The sequence below is a fragment of the Cyclopterus lumpus genome, chromosome 25, assembly GCF_009769545.1.
Source record: "Cyclopterus lumpus isolate fCycLum1 chromosome 25, fCycLum1.pri, whole genome shotgun sequence".
Taxonomy (NCBI): Eukaryota; Metazoa; Chordata; class Actinopteri; order Perciformes; family Cyclopteridae; genus Cyclopterus; species Cyclopterus lumpus.
This window is the reverse complement of record NC_046990.1, coordinates 8,616,697-8,641,237: the sequence shown is the minus strand read 5'-3', so window position 1 is coordinate 8,641,237 and position 24,541 is coordinate 8,616,697. Positions and strand designations below refer to the sequence as shown.

The window sequence follows — 24,541 nt, the reverse complement described above, 5'->3', positions numbered from 1 at the left end:
TTTTCTTTTTAACGATCATCACAACGGTGCGTTATCATAACGTCACAGAGACACTCGAAAACGATGACGGACGTTTATTCCAACATAAACAGTTGGGTCTTCTTGAGCAATGTCGCAATGCTCACTTGTGTCACCTCTGATGCCTTATTTGAAGTTTTTTTTTTTTTTTTAAATGATACAAATGTTTATGTCAACACAAATTACATGCGAGTCAATGGAGAAAACGGTCCTCGATATGTTGGGGGGGGGGGGGTGGGGGGGGACACATTCTGCGCATGTTTTTTTTTTTTAGGCCACCAAAGTGATTATAGAGGTTTGAAGGAGAGTGTTTTTAGCTTAAAAAGAAAGCTCCTAAACCCTTATAACGGGTTACAAAGAGCACCGTTTCTTTGAGCTCTTATGGACAATTGAGCAATTCAGTAATGTCCGCTTCCCACAAGCCACTTATTGGTAATGCGATTGGCATTTTGTTCCCGTCGTCTTTAGGGAACTATAATCCCTTAGGAGTTGGGGATGAACGGTGTCTCAGTCTTTTGGGGGAAATACAACAGATATGCTTGCATTATTGTGGCAGCTGCTTATGTTTTTTTTGGTTGTTGTTTTTGATTCCGAGAAGCTTGCAGAATAACACGGCTCTTGCATCTCGGGGAGGTGTTGTTTATTACAAATGGAGGTCTTCACAGAAATCCCCCGTGCACTCCTGGGACGTGACGTGGCCGCTTCCAGTAGATGTCACTACGAGCAGGTACGTTTTTTTTTTTTTGTCTGCCACATTTGCAAATACTGACGGCCCAGAGTGTTTTTTGTGTTCCTCGGGGGGGGGGGGGGGGGGGGTGTTAGACAGCACCTATCCTGTGATGGGGTACTTGTAGAGTCTGTAGGTTCGGACAGGTGAAGTAAGGAGCCGGGAGGAAGCAAGCCGCTATCCCGTTGGAGGCGAATGGCAGTGTTGGCCCGTAGAAAACCTCCTCCTTCCCCTCTGTGCTCAGATCCAGCACCTGGAAACGTGAACATTCATATCATTACGTGTACTTTTTTAAAAATATTTGACTAGCTTTGTGTGTACCGTTTCATCGGGAAGTGCGTTGCTGCTCCACTTGACTGCATTAAACAGCATCAGCCTTCATATCCTGATCTGTCGTGGGGCTTATTATTTGTATCAAATAAAAATAAAAAAGAAGCCCCAGCACTCACCTGAATGCATGCCAGAGGCTCGTTGGTCCAAATGGAGTATCCTCCAACCACGTAGATCCTGTCATCGTGGACGGCTACTCCGGACTCATTTTGACCTGGGGAGGACAAATAGCTGACACAATGCTTCACTGTGCCAAGCAGAGGGCATTCTGAAAGTATGACTTCTGTCCCCCCCCCCCCCTTCCCAGTGGAGCCAGAGAGCAATAGATGGGGAAGGAGTGTATGGAGTTTGAGCTGTCCTTCTCTTTCTCCGTGACTTTGTCTTAAACTTTTGCGGATATCATCGGAGGAGAGGGAAAAAAAAGAAAGAGGAAAGTCATCCGGGAGTAGAGAAGGAGGTTGGAATAGTAAAGTCACCTGAACTTTAAACCCTCTGAGCCTTCGTTGGAGACATGAATTGACATGAACATGAACACATCCTGCAGCATATACACTTGATAGATTGTGCCTCCAGGTCCAGGCTGGTGGAGGAGGTACTCCATCCCACCTCCAGCCTGGAGGCTAAAGATGCAGGATGCCCACGGGTGTTTTCATTGTATAGGATCCTACCGCCTACTCACATCCAGCGGGGAGGCATTATGGGTTATGTTTTTTCATTTAATGAGAGGAGGATAAAAAGCAGAGAGCTTTACTCAACCTATGTTCCTAAGAGCCACATACAGTAGTGCATCGACAGCATCAAACATACACTGTGTTTGAGATTAATCTGCATCAAAGCCCCTGAAATCGTAGTATTCCTCTGTAACATTAAATATTCACGACTTGAGTGAGCTACATTCAAAGATAACGTTTTAATAAAAATTGATGCATTTAGACTTTAATGCTGAAAAAGGTCAGCTCATTAACTTCATCATCAGGGCTGTGTGGGTGTGGTTTAATCAGACTGAATCGACCTGGCGACATCAACAACCACACAACAGTCCTCCACATTTTGATTATAATGTTGCTAAATCCTGAAGGATGTGTCTTTTTTTATTTATTTTTTTTCGTCCTGACGGGAATGTTTCGAGCTCTCGAGCTGCTAAACGCTCTTCACGGTTCAAATGTCGTTAATGTAGCGAAGGGAGAATAGTTTGGAGTTTAGAACTCCCTCAAATAACTGCCTCCTGAGGCCAAAATCAACAAATCAACATCAAAGTTGTGAGCCAGAAAATAAAATAAATAAAACAAAGCGCTGAAAGATGCTGTGAGCTCTTTAACGCTGAGGGGAACTGCAGAGTCAAGTGATAATCACTACCCAACGACCCCTCTAACATACAAGTCGTATTTGTTCTGCTTATAGACGCTTTAAAACATCTCTTCTAAAGCTAAAAGGGTCGTTCCAGGGCTGATGATGTTAAAAGACCGTTAAAGAGCTGCACTTGGCAACTCCCCCCCTGGTTATCATCCCCAAATTGCAGCGACACAATCACTGTTTGTTTGAATTCCAAGGACTGCAACACCCACAATTTACATAATGTGACAGTTTACACAACGACAAGAATCGGGCATTTTTGTTGCCTCCCACTCTCGATGGACAGAGCTCTCTTTTAGGCGTAGCACTAATTGGTTACTATATCAACTGTGTGTGTGTGTGTGTGTGTGTGGTGTCTGCACTCGGCCCACCCGTGAGGAGGCTGAAGGAGCAGCGCGTCCACTGGTCCAGGTCCATGTTGTAGGAGTCGATGTGGCGGACCAGGATGCGGTCGTTGTTGTAGTCCAGGTCGTTGCCGCCCAGCACGTAGAGCTGCCTCCTCACCGCCGCCATGACGTGGTAAACTCGCCTCTGCAACATGGGACTGCGGGCCAGCCACTGGTCCTGATGAGGAGGAGGAGGAGGAGGAGGAGGAGGAGGAGGAGGAGGAGGAGGAGGAGGAGGTGGTGGTGGTGGTGGTGGATTAAGGGAGGGGGGAGGGGCAGCAGATGGAGGGGAAGAAAGGAAGGAAGAAAGCGGTTCGATGCAGGTGAGATGTGGTATGAGGAGGGAGAGGGTGGGAAGGGAAGGAGGATGAATAGGAAGATTAATATTTAAGCATATCCATGCATGGGTAATTGATGTATGCTCAGCGCTGGATAAATAACGTGACACTGGAGCTCTGGTTTGTACTAATGACTTCCCTCCCTATTTCTAATCATATGTTTCAGCCACTCCATTTTACACCGAGGATCCCTGCTCATTTCACTAAGTGTGTCGAAGCTTATTTTGTGTGTGTGTGTGTGTGTGTCTGCTGGGAGCTGACGGGTGGCCATCTGTTGAGGGTAGAGTGGGTGGGGGGTTGCTGTTGCTCTGGCAGGTGAATGTAGATTCATGGTGAATACAAATGAGACTCTCTCTCCCTCTCTCTTCCAGTCGCCTCTTCGTTCGCTCTCTCCTCCACAGCCACGACGTGCACAGACAGACACACACACACACACACACACACACACAGACCCATATGGATGTGCGCCTTCCGCGTATATACACACACACACACACACACACAGCGCATACCTCTGCACTATATATACAGCCTCGCCAGGCTGCGGCCCTCTTTAACAGCTGGCTAATACACACAACATAAACAGAAGCCGCAGCTACATTCCACCTCACACAGCTGTGAGGATTGCAAATACAGACACGATTGTTTAAATTGTCACGGCCTGCAACAAAAAAAAAAAAATCAATACGATTCCAAAAAGGAAGCTTTTTTTGTTGTTGTTGAAATGTCACAGGTTTTTTTTTTTGTGTGCAATCTTTTTTTCTTCTTCTATTTTCCAAGATGCCATTGGTTTTCCTTGTGTACGTGAACATCAATTAGCAGCCTCTTGACACCTTGCCTGCTGTGTAATCCATCACAGAGAACAAAAGAAGTTAGCATTTTCCTTTTTCTGAAAAGGGGCCGTTATTGTTGCATTTCTGCGTTGTTGTTTTTTTTTATAGTAGTATTTTTTTTACAATATCGTTACAGCATTTAAGTAAATGAAGTACATCGCTACACATATAATTTGTAACACGACGGGTTACATAACTCAGGAGGAAAGCGAGTCTGACAACTGGCTGTACAGAACTGAATCAGCGTGGGAGTTACTGGCACACATTCACCTACTTGCAAAGAGCACGGAGAAAGGAAAGCAGTCTGAAGGTTGTTGTTTTTTTTCTTTCTCAAACTATAGCAACACTTGTAGTGTCGAGAACATCAAACCAACACGTTTGTGGGAGACCCTGATGACTGGTAAGCGCTGTCGCCGCCTTGCAAGCTGCTCCAAACGTCTGTGGAATGCACGAAAAACAATAAAAGTGGAGTGACACGATCCGATTTCAGACCCTGATGGTGACGGCGAGTCGAAAAGACTTTGGTCTGACAATAAGGTTGGTTGTTCTTAATACCAAGTGATATATATATATAGTTCAACCTTTTATTAACCTATTTAATTGGCCACGAGCTGTAAAGCAGGCGGCCACCCTGAATGCAAAAGTGCCCAAAAGTTGCATTCTGTCTAATGGCCATCAGGGGGCGACTCCTTCGGTTGCAAAAATAATTCTGTATTGTCTGGGCGTCTTCTTCAACACAGATGTTCATTTAGTAAATGATGGTCCCATTTAGAGTCAATCATGAAGCAGAGAATGCTAGGGCGGGGGGCTACCTTGTGATTGACAGGTCGCTACACCATGCCGGCCAGTCTTGGTGTTGCCTGTGTTTTCGTCTTCAAACTTTAACCTTTTGTACAACGTGTCAGTTCATGAACATTAATTGTGACATTTTGGCGGACCAAAAAAATGTTGGTCAGCAATAACACAATATACTACACTATACAAGTATAAATAAGAGGGGGGAAAAACTGTAAAAGTGTGAGCTTCGTAGGTACCTGTTCTGGATCGTACACCATCAGTCGGTTCTGGTATTGAGCTGTGTTCGTCACCCCACCTGTAACACAAAGGAACAACACCGTTGGCTTTCATCAGGGAGCAAAACCTGTTGATGCATAAAGCGGCGTATTTCTGGACTGCATGTCAAGGCTGTGTCTCGAGGTCCATGCATTGCATGGGGCGAGAATGTGTGAGTATCTTGAGTCCGTCTATTGCTCCTATACCTGAGACCCAGAGCAGGCTTTCGGCCACACAGCCGGCGTGGCAGGACAGCGAGCGGTCGAAGGGTTGCACAAACATCCATTTGTTCCTCTTGGGGCAGTAGCGCTCCACAGAGGGCAGCACCTGCCTCAGCTCGTTCCTGCCCCCCACTGCGTACAGGTACTGGCCCAGCACCCCCAGGACAAAGTGTTCTCTGCAGGCCTTCATGGGGGCAATCTCGGTCCAGCAGTTCCCCCTGGAGTCGTATCGACAAGCGGTCCTCACGGCACATGTCCTCCCCGTGGCGTGCTCCACCTCCCCGCCCACGACAAACAGGAAGTTCCCCATCACGGCCACGCAGTGGTGGCTGCGACCCGTGGGCATTGGAGCCAGCTCGCTCCAGTTCGACCCGCCGGCGACGCGCACGTGCACGTCCTGCGCGGCCGGGTTGAAGTACCGCAGCTCCCTCACCCTGCTCACCTCCCGCTTCCGCCCGCCGGCTATGTAGAGGGTGAGGGACTGGAAGCGAGGCCTGGTGCGGGCCGACTGGCGAAGGGGCTGGACGAAGGTGCCGTGATGGTAGTCCAGGGCCTCCTCCACGAGGGCGGCGGCAGTCGGGCTGGACTGGACCAGAGAGTGGCTGCGGGCGAGGTGGTGCAGCGTGGGGACGTCCATCAGGCCGTAGCGAACGTGTTGGAGCAGGTCATCGGCGTACTGGTGGCGGCAGTCGTGGTCCAGCCACAGAACGACCAGCTGTATGCAGACGGGGTTGAGAAGAACTGAGTGAGGTATAGACTGGGTCCACCGACGCCTTCACAAAAACAAATTAAATGGAAATTAAATCAAATTCAGTATCCACTCATTAAGTGTCAATTATAAATTAAGAACATTTGACATCTTTGATGAACATAGATACGGACAAAATGCCTACATGGCCGTGTATAATCGATGCTATGATGGCACCATGTAGTTTTCATTAATATCTTGCTGTAGGCTAATACTAATATTAATGTCAATTGTTAAGTGTCGAAAAAGCTGGGCAGGAACAAGCTGGTAAAAAGGGAACCACACAGATGTTTTATTTATTACTATTATAGATAAATATTCCAGTATTGTATTTCTGGTATCGTATCGAATTCTGGTATCGTATCGTAAGTATCGGGTATCGTGATATTTATGGCAGGTATCGTATTGAAGTTATAATTTTGGTATCGTGACAACTCTCGTCAAAACACAATGTAACGTACGAGAATAATCTAAATCCGAGAGAAACCGAGAGTCTAAATACCACAATACCACGGTGAAATAATCTGGCAACTACATATAGCCACACCGAATGATTGTTTCATTATGGCCGTAATGATTTATTGGCAGTACCCCTTTTTAAATCCTTTTGGTTAGTATTGATAAAAACAAGTTGAACCGAATCTGTATGCTTTCAGTCCCTAAAAAGGGAGAGAGTCGGTATGAAAACAGGAGAGAGAGAGAGAGAAACGCTCGTAGGCTGCTAATCAGATAAATTTTCCTAGACACTGAGGCTATTGTAGCATGACCGAGGCCCGCTCGCACTGCATCCGTACTTGCCAGCACACACATATTTATTAATCAGCAGCATTCAATATACAGACTGTAAATATCCACAGGCACCTTCCTTTGTTTAATGCAGGCGAACCGGGTTGCATAGGAATTGAATTGAACTTGAGAGCAGGTGGAAGGTCATTCAGTTGCAACGAGGTGTGAATGTGAGGCGAGATGACTGGAGATCGCCGATACCTTCTCGGGGGGGTGGGTGAGTGGTGGTGGGGGGAAACAAAGCACTTTTTAAAGTAGAGATGGAGAATTGAGTACAGGGGAATGTCGACAAGTTTCTGGGCAGAGTGGGGCAAGATCTGGCTTTTAAAACCAGGATGACCACGGGACAAAACCGGACAGAACTCACACCAGAAATCCCCCCAAGAAACACCATTTGCTGTATGATGCAGAGCAGAAATACTGAGCATGTGCTGAACAGCTCCCCCCCCCCACCCCTAAATTACACTCTAGAGGTGTGAATATATTTAAGAAAACATGCAAGTCAGGATTGTCTTTTTATGCTGTCTGTGCCACTCTCCTGTCTCCACCCCGCCTCTCTCCTCCTCCTCATTGCTCTGAAGTTTGTGTGTGTGTGTGTGTGTGTGTGTGTGTGTGTGTGTGTGTGTGTGTGTGTGTGTGTGTGTGTGTGTGTGTGTGTGTGTGTGTGTGTGTGTGTGTGTGTGTGTGTGTGTGTGTGTGTGTGTGTGTGTGTGTGTGTGTGTGTGTGTGTGTGTGTGTGTGTGTGTGTGTGTGTGTGTGTGTGTGTGCACTACGGCAGCTGACTGTGAAGGTCACGCTGCATCACGCAACTTCCTCAGGGCACAGAATAAATCAACTCCTTCTCCCTCCTTCCCCTACGCACAGAAAGAGAGAGAGAGAGAGAGAGAGAGAGAGAGAGTCACACCACAAAAGACAGGGGAAGGAGAGAGTGGGGTAAGGGGAGGGAGGGGAGCTACAGAAAGGCAGAGCGAAGGATCGCAAGAAAGAGAAGAGTGTGGAAAAAAAAAAAAAAAAAAAAGCGAGAGAAAATGTGATTTCCAGAGCGTGAGAATCTCTAAGAAAACTGAGTGACGATGATTGACTGCCAAGCTATATCGGTCCGGTATTGGCATGCACGACGACCCCCCCCCCCCCCTTCCTCCCTTCCTCCCTCCCCCCCCTTTCGGACGACGGCCCCCGCTTGCCGTTCGCTTCCGTCTGATGCCCAAATTAACCTTCTGGGCGAAGTGAAAGAGGCCCAAAGCAGCCTAATCAGAGGCTGATTATGGCGGCGGCGGCTGGCTAAAGGGTCAGGGTAATTGTGCCATCAGAGGCCTGATTGTTTTCAATCAGACGGGCGGCCGAGTGACAGCTGGGGGATTGGGGCCCTGATGGAGCCGCAGTAGGCCTAATCAGAGAGCGAGAGAGAGAGGGAGAGAGAGAGAGAGAGAGAGAGGGGTGCAAATGAACAGTCAAAACAGTAAGTCTCCACACCGAACCCCGCGACGCGCTCACGTGCGTCCGTCCACGCGCCCTGCAGTCAGAAACTTCCTATGGCATGTCCTCACTGACACAAAACAAACAAAGTGCGAGATGCAGCTGGCCGCGTTTAATCTGTCGCTTATTGGTCCGCGTGTACCGTGTCACGCGTGCAGAATAGTTTGGTGCCCCGATTTGATCCCCTTTGCAAGCTGAGATGATGATCCCACGCCACCTTTTGACACCTTGACACAGGTCTCTCTCTCTCTCTCTCTCTCTCAGTACCTTCCATATCTCCTCCTCGCTCAGTGAGGTGAGGCGGTCGCTCTTCAGCACCTCCCTGAGGAGGCGGTAGGGCAGCTGCAGGGCCTCGTCCTGCCGGCTCTGGCTCAGCTCAGACAGGTGCTCCACCAGGAAGCCCACCACGGCCTCCTCCAGGGCGGGGAGGTGGAACAGGTCGGCCACGCGGTACAGCTCCAGGTAGTTCACGCTGCTCAGTTCCTGCAGGGTGAATCCACACACAGAAATGAATGCACGTATTCACCAGAAAAGGTCAATAGGTCTTTGTACTTCCAGACAGCAAAAGATGACTTTCGCCAGATATTATAATTTCATTTGAAGGAATATTTAGTCAATTTATGTGAGATTTCCTTTAGTTCGTCTTTTATTCCAGCCATGATTATTGAAAGAATCTTCTTCTACACCCACATAAAAAGAGTTAGACATACATACGCAGGATGTATTGATTACCTGTGGGTGGATTTCCATTTCATAGTTAAATGACAACATTACAGATGCCAAATGTGGTGACAGATGGGCACAAATGAAGGAGAGGAAAGGAGGTAAATAAAAGAAATCGAGGCCCGACTGGTGGAATAAGACTGCCATCTTCTGGCTGCCCTTCAGCACATACAGTACAGTACAAACACGCATCAGCTAGTGCTCAAGCTGTGTGAGTAATAATACCTGCGTGGATCAACCTCTCTAGTCATTTCACTACTATTTCACAGGAAGAAGTAAATATAATGCAGATTTTATTTTGGAGAAATCGGAATCAGGAAATAAAACAAATTAGATTAAAGTTCTTCATTGAATATCAGAATGACTATTATACAAATAACACACACACACACACCAGTCAAAATGTCTCATTAAAATCACTTCCAGAAAAGGACTTAAAGCACCACACACACACACACACACACACACACACACACACACACACACAGCGGGTCTCGTATCAATCAGCTGTTCAATATTCAATTCACTGAATTCTGGGAAGGAGGAGGATCCTGACTGGCTGTTACATCCGATTATTTTCAATCAACTGGTGCGGTGTGTATTGGTAAATCAATGTTATTGGTCCGGCCTTGGCGCCCACTATGCACGCTACCCACATGCCGAGTAAAGCAGTGAGCTGACGTGTGCTGAGCAAGAAAGGATGTTAGCAGATGAACAAAAAACAATCCATGACAATATTCAGGACATGTTGTATTTGTTTATAGTAAGGTTCCCTCTGGTCACTCCAAACCAATAGAGTTGAAACTTTTGCGAACCACCAGATGGCACATTTGAGCTAAGTTGCCATAGACGGTTACAATGCAGTATAACGGGAAAATGTTACAGTCTGGTGGCAAGGAGACGAAATGTCATTATTACTGCGTGTAATTAAGTGGAACCACTGCAAAATGCATTGAGGCTCTAGGGGGAAACTGTGCATCCGATACCTCAGAGTGACTCTGATCTGCAGCAGCTCTTGGCTGCGTACCCAGAGGAACGTAGGCTGACTTTGCCGCTGTTCCAACAGATCCGTCTCAGGCATCTGGGATAAAAAAAAACGCATTACACAAGAAGCAGGGTGGCCTAGTTCTTGGGGAGAACTGGACTCGGGCACCTTAGCTGACAAGCATCCACCCCACTGAAGTGTCCTTAAGCAGCACACTGAATCTGACCTGTAACCTCCCAGTGGGGGAGTATTTACAGAAGAGATTGGACATTTGTGACTTTTAATAAATACAAAGGTTTCTTTTTGTCTACACAGATTGCTTGACATCAAACTTTGCAGGGATGTTCGCTTGGAGAAATAATTCAACACAGTCTTTGTGCTAAGCTAACTGTCTCTATCTTAATGTTCAGCAAACAGATATGAGAGCAGTATTGATCCTCGCATCTGTCTCTCAGCGAGAAAGCCAATAAGTGCAAGTTCCTTTTTGTGGACGTTACTGTCGCTGCTATCAGCACACGCAACATTTGTTTCTTCAGTTTTTTATTCAGACATTTTACACACCGCCATCGAGGTTATAATCTGTTTGTTTTTTTGGGGAGTTTCCAGTTTATCGTTTTGTGTCCAGGATTGTTTCAAAAATAAATCTGTATTCTTTTAACACCTAATCCGTATTTCTGTCTGTTGCAGTGGGGTGTGGTTAGGCTCAGCTGCAGAGTGGGTGGAGCAGGGGTGTGGTTCAGGGACCGGTGCTCCGGAATGATGTCTAATCAGCCTCAGCTGGGGTTAATCTGTCTGTGTCTCTCCCATTACATGTCATTTCTCCTCTATAAAGAGCAGTAGGGACTGGGAAGCGGAAAGGAGAGAAGCCGTCATTCAGCTGCCGTATTAAGACTGTATGCCAATAAAAGGTTTTTGGTGAACTACATCGAGCCGTGTTGCTGCCTCTGTTCAGTCCGAGACTCGCAGGATAACGGGGAAACTCGTTACACTGTCATTGCCTTATGTATTTAAAAAAAAACACACACACAGTATGAGGACGAACGTTGTGATGTCGGCACAGATGGCAGCCTGACGGAGGTCGCTTGTTTCATACTCCATGACTGGTGGGGAGATAAAGAGTCCACGTCAGTATATATTCACTAATCCCTATGTACGGGGCACTTGACACCATAACCTGTCTGTCCTCGTGCATGCTGCTCTGTTGTTTGTCCAATGAGAAATACTCGTAGGTTTCTAGTGCAGTCGAGAATTGGATGCTGACACTAACACATAAATAGACGCATAAATAGAAAAGCTATTCCACTTCAAGTTGCAAGTGGCTGTTTGTACATTTTCTTGGTGTTCCCTAAAGACAGGATCAAATCACCCAACTGCTCCTGAGTGGAACTCCATAATATTACAGGTATCCATCAACCTGATAGTGTTTGTGTGTGTGTGTGTGTGTGTGTGTGTGTGTACCTGGATGAGGTAGTGGGAGCAGAGACTGAGGAGCTCCAGCAGCTGAAGGTGGCTGCCTGCAGACAGGACGTCCTGGATCACCGCTGGCTCCAGCAGGATCTGTCCAGAGATGAACAAGTTCATTAACTGCAGTTGGGTTGCAGTTCAACGCCTTAGAGCATTAAAGTATTCAAATTATCTTGACATTTACAGGAAGTGATTATTATATATATATATATATATATATATATATATATATATATGTATGTTGTTTGTTTGCAATTTGGGTTTGGAGAAATTATAATGGACATTTCTTTTACTCGGATACAAGCGGCCGAAAATGAGCTTCCTCCGTAGGGTGGCCGGGCTCATCCTTAGAGATAGGGTAAGGAGCTCGGACATCAGGGGGGAGCTTGGAGTCGAGTCGCTGCTCCTTCGTGTCGAAAGGAGTCAGCTGAGGTGGTTCGGGCATCTAGTCAGGATGCCTCCTGGACGCCTCCCATTAGAGGTTTTCCGGGCACGTCCAACTGGTAGGAGGCCCCGGGGAAGACCGAGGACACGCTGGAGGGATTATATCTCCCGGCTGGCCTTGGAACGCCTCGGGATCCCCCAGAATGAGCTGGAAAGTGTTGCGGGTGAGAGGGAAGCCTGGGTCGGCCTGCTGAACCTGCTGCCACCGCGACCCGACCCCGGATAAACGGCTGATAATGGATGGATGGATGGATTTCTTTTACTAACATCTTACATTTTTAAAAGACATTGACACCCTATTTGTGCCAACTAATGTGTGTTTGGTATGGGCCAGTCATTGAGTAGTGAGCCTGCGTGGAACACAGCACAACATGTGTATCACTGAGCGTTCTGTCTGCACGCCAGGTTTAGTAAAGATGTTTTAGATGGCGTGGCAGAGGCAGGGCGAAGGATTGCGACAGATCGGCTCCACCAATGTGCTCGATTCACCGCGGTCGTCCTCCAAAGCCAAGCGACATATTCCGGCAATTATTTCAGGGTGCTGATTCTGCCAAAACGCTTCCTGTTGAGCTGACGGAACAGCAGCTGAAATGATCTGCTGAAAGCCTCCTTCTGTTTCCTCCATATTACCCACCCATATGCAACATAAAGCTCTGTAATACAGCCAGGGAGCACATTGTGTCCTCGATGGAGGCTTAACTGACCTTCTTTTTTTTTTTTAAATGTATTTGTAATATTAGTATTCCCATCCCAGCACACAAACAGAACCACGTGGAGTTAAATGTTCTCCGAATCATCGGAATAATAGCCCAATCAGACTAAACGTGCCATGTGTTGCCTCTCACACGGCGGATTCACCCCCTTTCAAATAAGATGCAGTTTGGTTTTAAAGAGCATGGAGCAAACCTTTGATAATCCATTCGGCAGCGCTGCCCTACATAGTCACAGAGCCGTGACTGCATCAGCAGTAAAAGTGTGAAAAAAAAACAAGAAAATTAATGACTTCATCATTTGTCTCCCTCGCCTCTCACTATACTGTTGACACAGCAGTGGGCTGGGATATTGTTATGCAGCAATCGTTTACTCTTTTTTTTTTGTGTTGCTCAGGCCTCCTCGTTCTTGAACACGAAAAGGCAGCTCCTGTTTTTAATCTGGACAGAACAAATCTGGATAGAAAGTGTACCGCTTTTCTTGTTTGCCCGCTTATTATAAGTGATGGAGAAAGAAAAAAAGCGTTTGTGCAGCTTTAGCATTCGCATAAACAAATCATCAAGCAATTTGTTCATGTTGCCTCTCTTTTTTCATTTTTTTTTTTATTTCTTCTTTCCGAGATAAACTTGTGATCAAGAGCGACAAACACTCAATTATTATTTATTTATTTTTTTAATTGTTGTAATCTTCGAGGACTCAATCAGCTTCTCTGGCACCTTGGAGAAGGAGGCGGAAGTGGAACGTGGGGAGAGTCTAGATGTCTTCTACCAAAAAGGATTCGACTCAACTGTGGCCTCACGCCCCTCTCTCAGAAGAATGAGAGGTTTACCGTCTGGGGGGAAAAATGAAATAAAATAAAATAAGTCATGTCTGTGGGTGATGACACATGCATTTTGTCCAATTGCTTTGCAACGTCCGCTGTCATCTCGGCACGCAGGGGAAATGTCATCCAAGTGACTAACTTGACTTCCGGGGCCGAGAGCAACGCCCCCGCTCGCCCCTGTCGGCCTATGACATGTGGCTGAAGGATTTTTAGTAGGTCATTATTCACGGTGTGGGAGATAAGCATATTGCCCTCATCTCATCTGCTATCATCTCCACTGGGCGGACAGAGGCTCCGAGCCAACCAAAGCAGGGCGGCTCGCAAGCCTGCTGTTGACCTACTTACGCTGCCTAACCGGCTCCCTCTTTGCTCATTTACACTATGGAAATAAAATTAGGAGTAATTACAAAGTTTCCGGCCTCTCGGGTTCACTGCGTAAGCCGCTAGGACTCTTTGTCGATGGCGCGAGAAGACGAGGACGAGCGACCTAACCCGCACAAAACGTAATACTGTGATCTTTACTTCGGCCTCCTTGAATCGAATTGTGTTTCTTGTTTCTATAACATTCAGCGGTGTGACCACAGAGGGCAGAGGGACGACAGCACCTGCACACTGCTGGATCACTCCGTACCCAAAGGCACGCTGCGTAGAAGCACCTGCTGCTGCTGCACAGGCCCGCTTACATTTTAGGCAACAGTGAAAAGTAACTATTGGAATTTCAAACTGTAATGAAAATGAAAATAAAAACATTCTCCTCTCATAATAAACCCTGTAGTTGCTTGAGGATTCTCTTTGCGTAATTCCAAGCATTTTTATTGCCTCCACATGGCTCTCAACATGGCGGCTAGGATCTAACCGTGTGAATAATGGACTGTATTAGTGCTCTGAATCCTTTATATAGAACCTTGAAAGATAATTAGTTGTACATGCAAAACATTCTGCTTCTAAAGTAGGACGCATTGTTGTTAATAAAATTAAAATATCCAAATAAAACCCTGTGAACGGGGCTGGTCTGGTCGGCTGTGGGCTCACCTGCCCCGTGTAGGCGAAGTCCAAAGCGTGCTTCAGTCCAACGCCGGTCACGCCTTGCAGAGTCACCTCGTCTGCCTCACTCTCCAGCATGCACAAGCTGAACATAGCCTGGTGACACACAAGCATGGAGGTCAGCTGAGGGAACACACGGAGATATTTTATCTGGCAAGAAAAGAAAACGACGCCACGGGACACTGCATTCAAAATAATGACCAACAATCACATTAATGGTCAAATTCAATTCCGGCTTTGCTCTTTCGGTCCTTCCACGTTGACTTTGTAGGCTGATCGCATTATATCTGTAAGTTGTCATAGCATTAACAGGCTGAGAAATGGGATTTGTATGCGTAACGCGCGGATAAAAACAGCAACGCAGTCCATCTAAACCTGCCAGACGCCACATCCCCCGCGCCCTCTCTGCATCGATTAGCCTGCCTCGGCCCCGGAGGTAAGCAGGAATAAATAGCACAATCAGTACTTTCTGAAAACACGGGCCCTCTGTCTTTCTCTTCCTCCGTCACATGCGCGCACGCCACCCGCTAAAAAATCAAATCAGCGGACGAAAGCGTCTGCAGTCTGGCCCCTGATGTGTTCCAGTCCGGCTCGCTGCTCGCTAATCAAAGCTATTGACTGGTGTCACGCCACGAGGGGGGTGACGGAGCCGGGGATCAGCAGAGTGCACACTCCAGAGTGACAGGAGGGCGATGGGTCAAACGTGGCCACGATGAAGATCAACCTGCCTCCTCGAGGTTGTGAAGCATTTAGGAGTTATATTTGTCCTCTTTTTCATAGTAGAAGGTGGGGTGGGTGGAGGGGGGACGCCGTATATTGCTTTTGAAAAGTAAATCCAGCTGCTGTAAGACAATTTCTTTCCCCCACAGTTCCCTCGTCTCGTGATAGGGATCTGGCTAACTTGCAATTTCACATATCTTTTTTTTTAAATCACAGTGGCAGTTTGTAGGACAGTCACTCCGCACTATCTCTCCTCAGAGACTGGTGTATAACAGCGTTAGACGCTCCGCAGGCCCTCGGGCAGAGCAGCTCTTTCTGTCACGAGAGAAGACATTTACTGCTCCCCAAACTCATCCCATTCCCCCTGATTCATAGCACCCGTGAACTTTAACCAGGCGCCCTCCCTCCCTCCCCCCCCCCCTCTGACGAATGGCCCCAGTGTATTGTGAGGGTGCTGTGTCAGACAGGGTCGACTTGAGGCCACGCTGAGCTTTAACCGAGGCCTGCGCATCTCTCCTCGGAGCTCGGCCTTGTTGATTCACCGCTGCGCTAATTAAAAATCCAATGGTCCGCCGAGCACAGGAGGGCCTGTGGCTAAACCTGGGGGGTGTGTGCGCGTGTGTGTGTGTGTGTGCATGTGTGTGTGCGTGTGTGTGTGTGTAAGAGAGAGATAGCAGCTACGCTGTGTTCAGTGAGTGTTTAAACAGGTAGAAAGTTATTTTTTAAGTAAATAGCGAAACTGCTTATGCGTGTCGGGGGTGCGGCCTTGAGGATCTAGAGGGAGCGCCCAGAGAGTGTGACCCTGATGGAGGAGCTGAGGGAGAACGGGTGACGAAATACGCCACATTGAGCAACAGAGACCCCCCTCTAATAATACTCTGGTTTGTCTGTGTGGGCGGATCATTACGTAGCACATATTACTTTGAGTTCTCTGTTTTTCTAACATGGCCTATCGGTCTGTCCTCATCGCAGCTAACTTGGGAGTGCTGATCATATGATTGCACTCCTATGAAATGTGTGTTTCAGCACTCTGCTCGTGTTTCCATAGTTCCCGCAACATTTTTCATCAGGCTGAGGCTGCGTTCATGGACGAAGTTCGCCCTGAGGAAAAGTCTTGGTCACGACCGAGCTAACTTGATAAATCTGCACTCTACTACAAGGATTTATTGCTATGGCAACAGCTACAGATAACTTTTAAGAAACTGTAGGCTTGTGTCAAATCATCAACAAGTAAATGAAGCTAACTCAAGTATCCATGTACGTAAAACAGGACCCATTCTTACCAATTCTTGACTTACATACATCACTGCTGGTGTTGTTCTAGCACACGTGTGTTTCTTTTATACCTGAACATGTTCCCTGGAAAAATCTGGAAGGAAAACATCCAGAAATATAAATTTGCTATGGATCTAGTGATGCACTTACAAAACACGGTACACCCTCGCGGACCCATTTACATTGTCGCATTATGAAATCATAACGACTTTAGAAGGCACAGAGGACTGATGGCGGAAATACTGTCCATCCTCATAAAGAGGTTAAAGCAATAACAGAGTTCTGTGTAGTACAGGTTGGACGTGCAGCGGTCGAGACAATAATAGCATTTGATATTCTGTCCCGCCTGCAAGGGTACTAGAAAATATTTGAAAGTGTGTGTGTGTGTGTGTGTGTGTGGTGTGTGTGAATCTCCCCGAGCCGTCCAGACGTCGTAGTGATGTGACGGCATTGGAAGAGGACAGGTCTCAGGTAAACTACTCACGCTCAGTCAGGTATTTCATTACAATCCCTTGTGTCCGCCGGACTAGATAATGTGTTATAATCACCGAGAAAGACGGAGGCACAAAGAGAGAGTGGGAGAGAGGGAGGGAGGGAGGGAGGGAGGGAGGGAGAGAAAACACACTCACTGTTCTCGACACACAGGCCACCATCGTCTCCACAGTAAATGAGCTAAATGAAACCCCAGCGGTGGAGTCAGATGACAAAGTGATGATAATGTTGTTATGGGCCCCTACAGAGGAACAGGGGAGTGGAGTGGCAAAAGAGGACAAATATAAAGGAAGGAGAGGAGTGCGACTCGCCCACCCTCAACTCTATGCAGAGAGAAGTACAAATAACCTACACACACACACACACACACACACACACACACACAGGAATAATCATCCCTGGGCAACTTGGACATGTTTAATCTGCCGCTCATTTTCAAGAGGGATTATTTTCTACATCCTGATCTGCTCGGCGTCCCTAAATCAAATCTCGTCGGTGCACTTTTCCCCGTGCGGCCAATCTCAGCAAATCTCCTATCTGGCTGTCTGACAGTTACCGCCGCGGACTTACTCCAATGATCAGTTCTGGAGCCAAACACTAGGGCTGCATCCAGGTGCGAGGATGGGGAGGGGTGATCTGCTGGAGCACTTTTAATCTGGACTGTGAATGTTTTACCATCGGTGCATGCAAACCTCAGGGTCTAAAATGTAGTTTTTAAAATTGAGTTTCTTTTTTCTTCTTCTTGGCAGCATGGTAGGAGCGCCTGAAATGGCATCTTCGACCACCGCAGGGCCATTTAGGCCCCCCCCCCCGCCCCCTCATTCATAAAATGTGCTAATGGAGGTAGCAGGGTGGTGTTGCGGCAGTTTTAACAACCCATCACACCACGTTACTGTCACCTCTATCACATTAGTGTGCGGCACTTTAAAATCAGTCAAACCATTGCACATACGAAACGAAAAGAGACAGATAATCAAGCAAACAAGCCCTCCTTCATCCAACCTAGATACATTTTCAGAGTGCGTCACCCTGGTACAGGACTCACCCTGAAGTAATCGCTGCACGCCGCAAGGACCGCTTTGTGGGCGTGGAACTTCTGCTCGCTGGCCACCAGGGTGACGTCGCACAGCAAGCCGTCCTTCCTCTGCTGGTTGAGGGCAGCGAGGACCAAGTCCTGGTGGGACTTTGACTGACAGAGCCGCTGTCCTGTCAGCATCTCCCTACTGCTACACACACGCACACACACACACACACACACACACACACACACACACACACACACACACACACACACACACACACACACACACACACACACCTATAAGTTGGAGACTAGATGAGATGAAGCTCAGGCTCTATTAATAATAATAATAATAATAATACAATTACTATTCATACTTTTATATCGCTACTGCTGTTGCTATGGCTACTGCTACTAGAGAGGCTGCCTAAATTGAAACAAATTCCCTAATGTTGTTAATTACACCCTAGCAATGAATTAAGTTTTCAAGAATTCTTTTAAATTTGTTTTAAATTCTTTTAAAAAGGGATTATTTAAAATTCGACCACTTTGATTGTACAGCAGGAAGACTGTACATATTTAGGGATGGCAACGTCGGTTGGTGCACCAATGGCATTCAAATTAAAATATCTCAACATTTCTGGATGAGTAGCCATGAAATGTGGCTAATTGGTCAATATTAGCATGCTAACAGCTAAGATAGCGGACATTGGGTACCTGCTAATCGCCAGCATTAGCATTGCCATGTTGAGCGTGTTGCCACGCCGGCATTAGCATTTAGCTAGGTAGGCTACAGCCTAGCAGAGGCGCTAGCTCGTCACTATGGGTATAACAGTTGTGGAAGAAGTTTAATGCAAGTCCTTTTCATTTTTCATTTATATGCATAAGTTGTATCACGACAATGAATAATTATCTTTTTTCATATTTGAAATTGCACCCAATGAATGCAATTGAATTAATACAACATAGACAAGTGACACTAATCTCACAGAATTCTTTACTTATGAATGAAATTTCCATTATTCCCCAACACTTTTTTAAAAGCACTTTCTGCCCACTAGTGTGTGTCTCACAGTTCTCAAGTCAGATTATTTATGGTGGACGCGACAAGTACACTGACTACAGAACTGGACTGAATGTGTGGATCCATGGAGCAGCATAGATACCCTGTTTTCCAACCCATCTTCAGTCCCTCTCGGCTTACAACCATCCATCAGCAGCACGGCACCGTGTCCAACCCAATCCATCTCTGTCCCCTTACAGTTGCAGCCGCCACCACTCTAAATGCTGCTGTCTGCCAGGAGGCCTGCTCCTTCACCTTCATGGTGACGGTGTGTAAGACAGTGGAAATAAAGGGTGTGTGTGGGTGGCAGGGTGTGTGTGCACACTATGGGCCAGAGGATGAACGATGAGTCAGGTTGTTTGCTGGTTGGACACTGCCGGAGGGAAGGGCCCAGGGAGAAAAGGACACAAGTGCCACACTGGATGAGAAGGAAGGGGAGTTACAGGATTTAGTAACTCAGAGAAGATGTATGGAGAATTGAGGAGGGACGGAAGCCTTGACGATAATGAATATAAAGATGAAATTATCGTTTTATAACATTCATCATTGTGAAGCTGTACTTTGCTGATTTAAAGCAACGGCCGAGAAAGTTTTTCCAAAATGCATTCAACGGCCTCTTTTTTTTTTTAATGACTAATAACTATGGTCTCCAAGCTCTAACCGAGACCATCGTGCGTTCTCATTTTTAAGCCTCCGGAGCGGCAAAAAGACTTTTATCTCAAAATCCTACATGCACGGAATTGACCTTCTGCATTTTACTCATTATAAGTGTGTTTGGCAGCAGTGTGCTGATGCGAAGCAGCGAGGGGAGCAACTCGGAGTTCAGCATCTCGCTCAAGGACACTTTCACATGCCAGGGGAGCATGAGGAGCCGGGGATCGAACTTCCAACCTTGTGATTAAAAGGAGGACTCCCTGACGCAAAGCCCCCCCCCCCCCCCACGCATAATACAACTGCTTCCACAGGCTTAATAATACTCGGAAGAACTAGGAAACCACTTTAAAGCTGCAGTGTGATTACAGCATTGTCAGCAGCGAGATTTGCTGTCTGTCACACTATCTTCATGCTGACTCTGGAGAGATACATGGTAGCTTATGAAAACCAACGAGTTGACCTCCTAACAGCTATTTCTGTGTGGCCGCAGCTCGATGAATCCTGTCCATCCGTGCACACACATAAGCCAACACCATTGCACTGGGTAACATGTTTCATGGGCACTGCAGCTTATTTTGAGTCAATCCCACGTGCGCCTTTCTGCTGCTGTAAAATACTCACATGTGCCACAGCTGAAAATAATCCTCAACAAATACAAAATGACGCGTGAGTGAAGTCGCTGTACTAAACTTAAAAATAAAATAAAAAGTTAATATTCATGACCTGTCTTTTAATTTTATTTGTATTTAGTAGGAATTAATGGACTTGAGCCGTTGTTTAACCTCCATTCCATCCAAACAAAAAAGTTTGACGTCCACAGGGAGGCACCTTCAATGAACAAGATATGGTTCTTACACAAGCCTTCCTCAAGTTAGCCCTCTCTACATTTGCAGACATGTCTCACTGCATGTGCACTGGCTGACTAATATGTCTGCCTGTGCCATGAGCCCTTTCATAGATGGACGAACTGGGCCACTTACCTGAGGCTGGGTTCAGAAGGCATGTCACCGGACAACGGAAGAGGAGGCGGTGGTGGAGGTGGAGGAGAGGCGCTATGTGGCTCCTGGGGACTGCAGTCTCCTCACTGGGAACATACATCAGACTGACAGGACAAGAAGAGCACGTCAGCTTGACTCAGTCCATCCGCGCGACCCAGCCACACTGTGACAGCCTCCTGTGCGACGTGTGAAAGGGATGCAACCGACCCGTCAAGCCTAATGCTGACTTGTCCCTTCCACTTGTCCCTGCACTGGCCTTGACTTTGGCAATTCTCGACGCCGTTCTTCCGAGGCCTTTTCATGTGCGGCGCCACGAAAGCCACAGGCAGCTCACAGACTTCAGAGAAGGGGGAGTAAACCGAGTACAGCACCTCTCCGAACAAGCTGTGAGTCCAAATTACACCACGTTCCTCTGGTGTAGCTACAACCTTGACATAATGTGCTACACACCTGCATTTGATATCCCCTCAAGTCTCCTGCAAGATAATACCCAGAAGCAAAGGAGGGGAAGCAGAGGTCGGCTCGGATGCACTGATATCAAAGCTGCTCTGGATACTCTGATTGAAATACCACTCCACTACACGAGTCGCCACTGGTCCTCTAATGTGGCTGTTGTATATGAGGAAGCCTGTGTGTGTGTGTGTGTGTGTGTGTGTGTGTGTGTGTGTGTGTGTGTGTGTGTGTGTGTACGCGTGTGGTTCACCGATGAGTGAGTACAGGGAGGGCTGAGTGTACAACTGGCTGCTCTTGAGTGTAGTCCCAGGCGAGATCTTGTGATCGATCTGTTCACGAGTGACCTTCAGACGCATGGCCGCAGGCAACTGCTGCTGACTGATGATGGAGAGAAGGCCCCTCAAGGTCCTCAGTCCAAACCCCCAAAACACTCATACTGTACATGTTTCATGAATCAGGTTTTTGGTGGCGTGCTTCTTGCAGAGAAAAAAAAAGTCATCAAATCAGGACTGATATGGCACCGCTCTCTTTCTGCCTGGTGATCTCTATCTGTCTCCATAGATGTCCCCGATCGGCAGCTTATGAATTGTACATGCCATTATATTCAGCCACATGTCCCACACCATGGGATTATTTAGAATCTAATTTTGGCCCTCAGAAAAGATGAAACGTGATGCATGCATGTGGATATCCTTAGGATCTGATGATCACAACACGTGCACCATTGTTCCCTGCTACAACACTGTAATCTCCTGACTGGAAACCACCACGGTACTAAATGTCTTTTTAAAGGACAAGCGGCATTTATCCATCCAAACAACAGCGCGAGAGGGAAGGTTTGGGTTGCCAGAGAAGCAGACACCATTAATGCATTAGCCGAACTGTCACTTTCCAAAAAAGCTCCCCAGCTGTCAAGAGGTCTCCTAGCAACAGGCCAGCGCCTCGGTCCACAAACTGTGGGGACGGAGAACAACCTCTCCCGTATACGAGCGGAATAATCCTGTTGCATCCATCACATGGCGCACGCCGACCATCCACACCAACATCTACTCAGAGCACCTTGCGGCTGGGCAGGAATGCACTGTATTCGACTCTCTCTCTCTCTCTCTCTCTTTCTCTCTTGTCTTAATGTGGCCACAATCTTACGCACCTCACATGAATGTGTTATGATCCAGTCCCGTCCCCCTCTGGCGGCGCCTCCGTGGCAATTGTCCTCTAGTGTCCGAGGTTGTTGGTGATCTCTTTTACATCCAGGGCGAGGGGAGAGAAGGGCGCAGCGGCGAGCAGAGGCGCTCGGTTATCGCGGACACTTTATTGGTTACACTGTAGCACCTAAATTGTTACATTGTAACCCCGCCTCTACGCGGCGGTCACATGAATGTGGGCATAGAGGGGGGTGGGGGATACAGCGCCCCCGCGTGGTTAATTGAGTGAACGCCGGTGTGTTTGCAGTCCGATTTGCGCCTGCAGGAGCCACCAGGGGTCCTCGTAGGATCTCCTACAGTAAATGAGGAACAGTCTCATTGATGTCACTGTAATTAGTGGCTGCCCCACTAATTACTGTGACATCGTTTTATAAGGGAACAATCATATCATTATGCATTGGAGTCGTATTGTTATCTCCATGCACTTTCTTTTTTAAATATCTATGAAATCCTGGATATTTCACATTACATCTGTGAGAAGTTATCTGTATAATGTATAATCCTATTTATAATTGCATTGTATGTATCACATTGTGTGTTTATATTTCTTCATTATCTGTATTATTTTCTGAACGTGTATTGCGGTATTTAGCAAAACTGCAGCATCCTCATCCACTAATCCTCATCAAGCTATTGATATGAAACTATTGATATGGATTTTGAGAAAAAACAAGAAACACACGTTGAATAACAGTTACATTTCACTTTCACAAATTTAAATTTTGGACATTCCTTGCGGTTTGTATCTCTGACATTTGGCCTCATTGTGTCCCATATCCTTCCTATGCCCATCTGCTCCCGTGCAACGTTCAGGTGCTCCCGTCAAAACCCCATCTTCTCCGGTGCTATTGGCGTATTCACGTGCCCTGTTTTTCATCGATTGAGCAGTAACGGATAACTTCGCGTTTCACAGTCAATGTTTTCCAACAGAGCGTTTTAACGCCACGACGTGTGCGACAAAACAACATCTGTTGAGCGCTCACACCGCTTCATCGCGGAAAAATATCGACATTCCCAAAACGCACGTGAAGGCAGCTTCGTCTCACAGCAGCCCCCCACCCCTCGGGGACAAGAAAAGACAAGAGGGTCCCGCCGCAGCTCGTCGCCGGAAACGAGCCTTCATGTAGTGGGTTGTTACGCGAACTCTCGGGCTGTTGCGGGGTAAGTGCTCGCGTTTCGTGTTTTAACCTCGTAGTCTCGTTCACTTTATCGTACCGAAGTTATTTTTTCGGCCGCCGCTACCGTGGCAGTTACCGAGGCAGGGATGTTTACTGTACTCTCTCGCCGCCTTTTGGCGTCTTTAATTAACTGGAAAACGTCTTTCCTGCCCCCCGCGCGACGGACTGACATGCTCCTAAAAGAGCTTTGCTTCACGGGATATGCTAAGTCCCGTGCGACGTTAAGCTATGCGATGGGAACCGACCTGTTGCTGCTGAACGAGTCCACTAGTTAGCTAAGTTAGTTATCTGCTTCGCTAACTCGGACTGTCTCTTTAATCGTTGCTAGTATGCTAACCGAACAGTGTATGCTAATAACCGAACAACGTACTTGCCTACCTCCACTCTGCACAACGAGCACCGCTGAAGGTGGTTGATGCCACACACAGGGATGTGGTCACATTAGATCAACTCTGACCATCATTGATGATATCAGCATGTGATGATCGTCAGGAAGTCAAACAGCTAATCTCTTTTATTCTTTAAAAACCCCAAACTAGTGACGTGTGGGCCCCAATGAAAACTTAAACCTAGTGAGAATGAGCTTTTTGTATTCACTAGAAAAGTATTACATTCTGTCAGGCGTCACTTTTCTTCTTCTTCTTCTTCTTTTAGTGTAGCTTGTGAGTGAAACAGGGCCACAGTTAAATGTGCATCAACAAGCCGAGACTCATTCAGCATGGCTCTTTGACTTGTGCGTCTCCAAACAGTCTCAAACTGGAGTCTGGGGACCTCAAAGGACTTGTAGAGGTGCCCCTGGAAGAAAAAAAAAGTGATCTATTTGAATAATTATTTTAATTGGCTTAATTTGATCCTTTTTAGATCATGCGCACAATGACAGGTTGTGCGATACACCGCTTTGATGATGGGGCTTTGGTCTGTCTCTGCTCTGCAATTCTGTCGTAAATGCAGTAATAACCACTTACAAAAAATCTTCTCGACGGAGGTACCCGAAGACAAAATCTTCAGGAAATGTGGGT

General features: G+C 47.0%; 2 protein-coding genes across 8 annotated transcripts in view; one reads left to right on the top strand and one right to left on the bottom strand.

The window, feature by feature from the left end:
- Positions 1-836: 836 nt before the first annotated feature.
- Positions 837-24,057, bottom strand: klhl32 (kelch-like family member 32). 5 transcript variants are annotated; one of them, XM_034528926.1, is made up of 12 exons: positions 23,893-24,057; positions 22,290-22,637; positions 20,669-20,790; positions 17,996-18,176; positions 14,452-14,559; positions 11,436-11,534; positions 8,537-8,752; positions 5,245-5,974; positions 5,020-5,078; positions 2,800-2,992; positions 1,195-1,289; positions 837-998 (listed from the first exon to the last, which is right to left on the bottom strand). In XM_034528926.1, exons 3-12 carry the CDS (start codon positions 20,689-20,691, stop codon positions 837-839), a joined length of 1,866 nt encoding a protein of 621 aa, XP_034384817.1. In that variant the 5' UTR covers positions 20,692-20,790; positions 22,290-22,637; positions 23,893-24,057. The 5 variants fall into 5 exon arrangements, with proteins under 5 accessions (XP_034384817.1, XP_034384819.1, XP_034384818.1 ...); XM_034528928.1 differs by lacking the exon at positions 23,893-24,057 and having other exon boundaries at positions 17,996-18,173; positions 22,290-23,335; XM_034528927.1 differs by lacking the exon at positions 23,893-24,057 and having other exon boundaries at positions 22,295-23,335.
- LOC117728161 (frizzled-6-like) overlaps positions 23,380-24,541 on the top strand; it is a 13,328-nt gene continuing 12,166 nt past the window's right edge. For 2 of the 3 annotated variants that reach the window (XM_034528923.1, XM_034528922.1), the window contains exon 1: positions 23,380-23,505. The gene's annotated coding sequence lies outside the window, so the exon portion shown is untranslated. Of the gene's footprint in view, positions 23,506-24,383; positions 24,536-24,541 lie in introns of all 3 variants that reach the window. The other variant, XM_034528924.1, reaches the window with a different exon arrangement.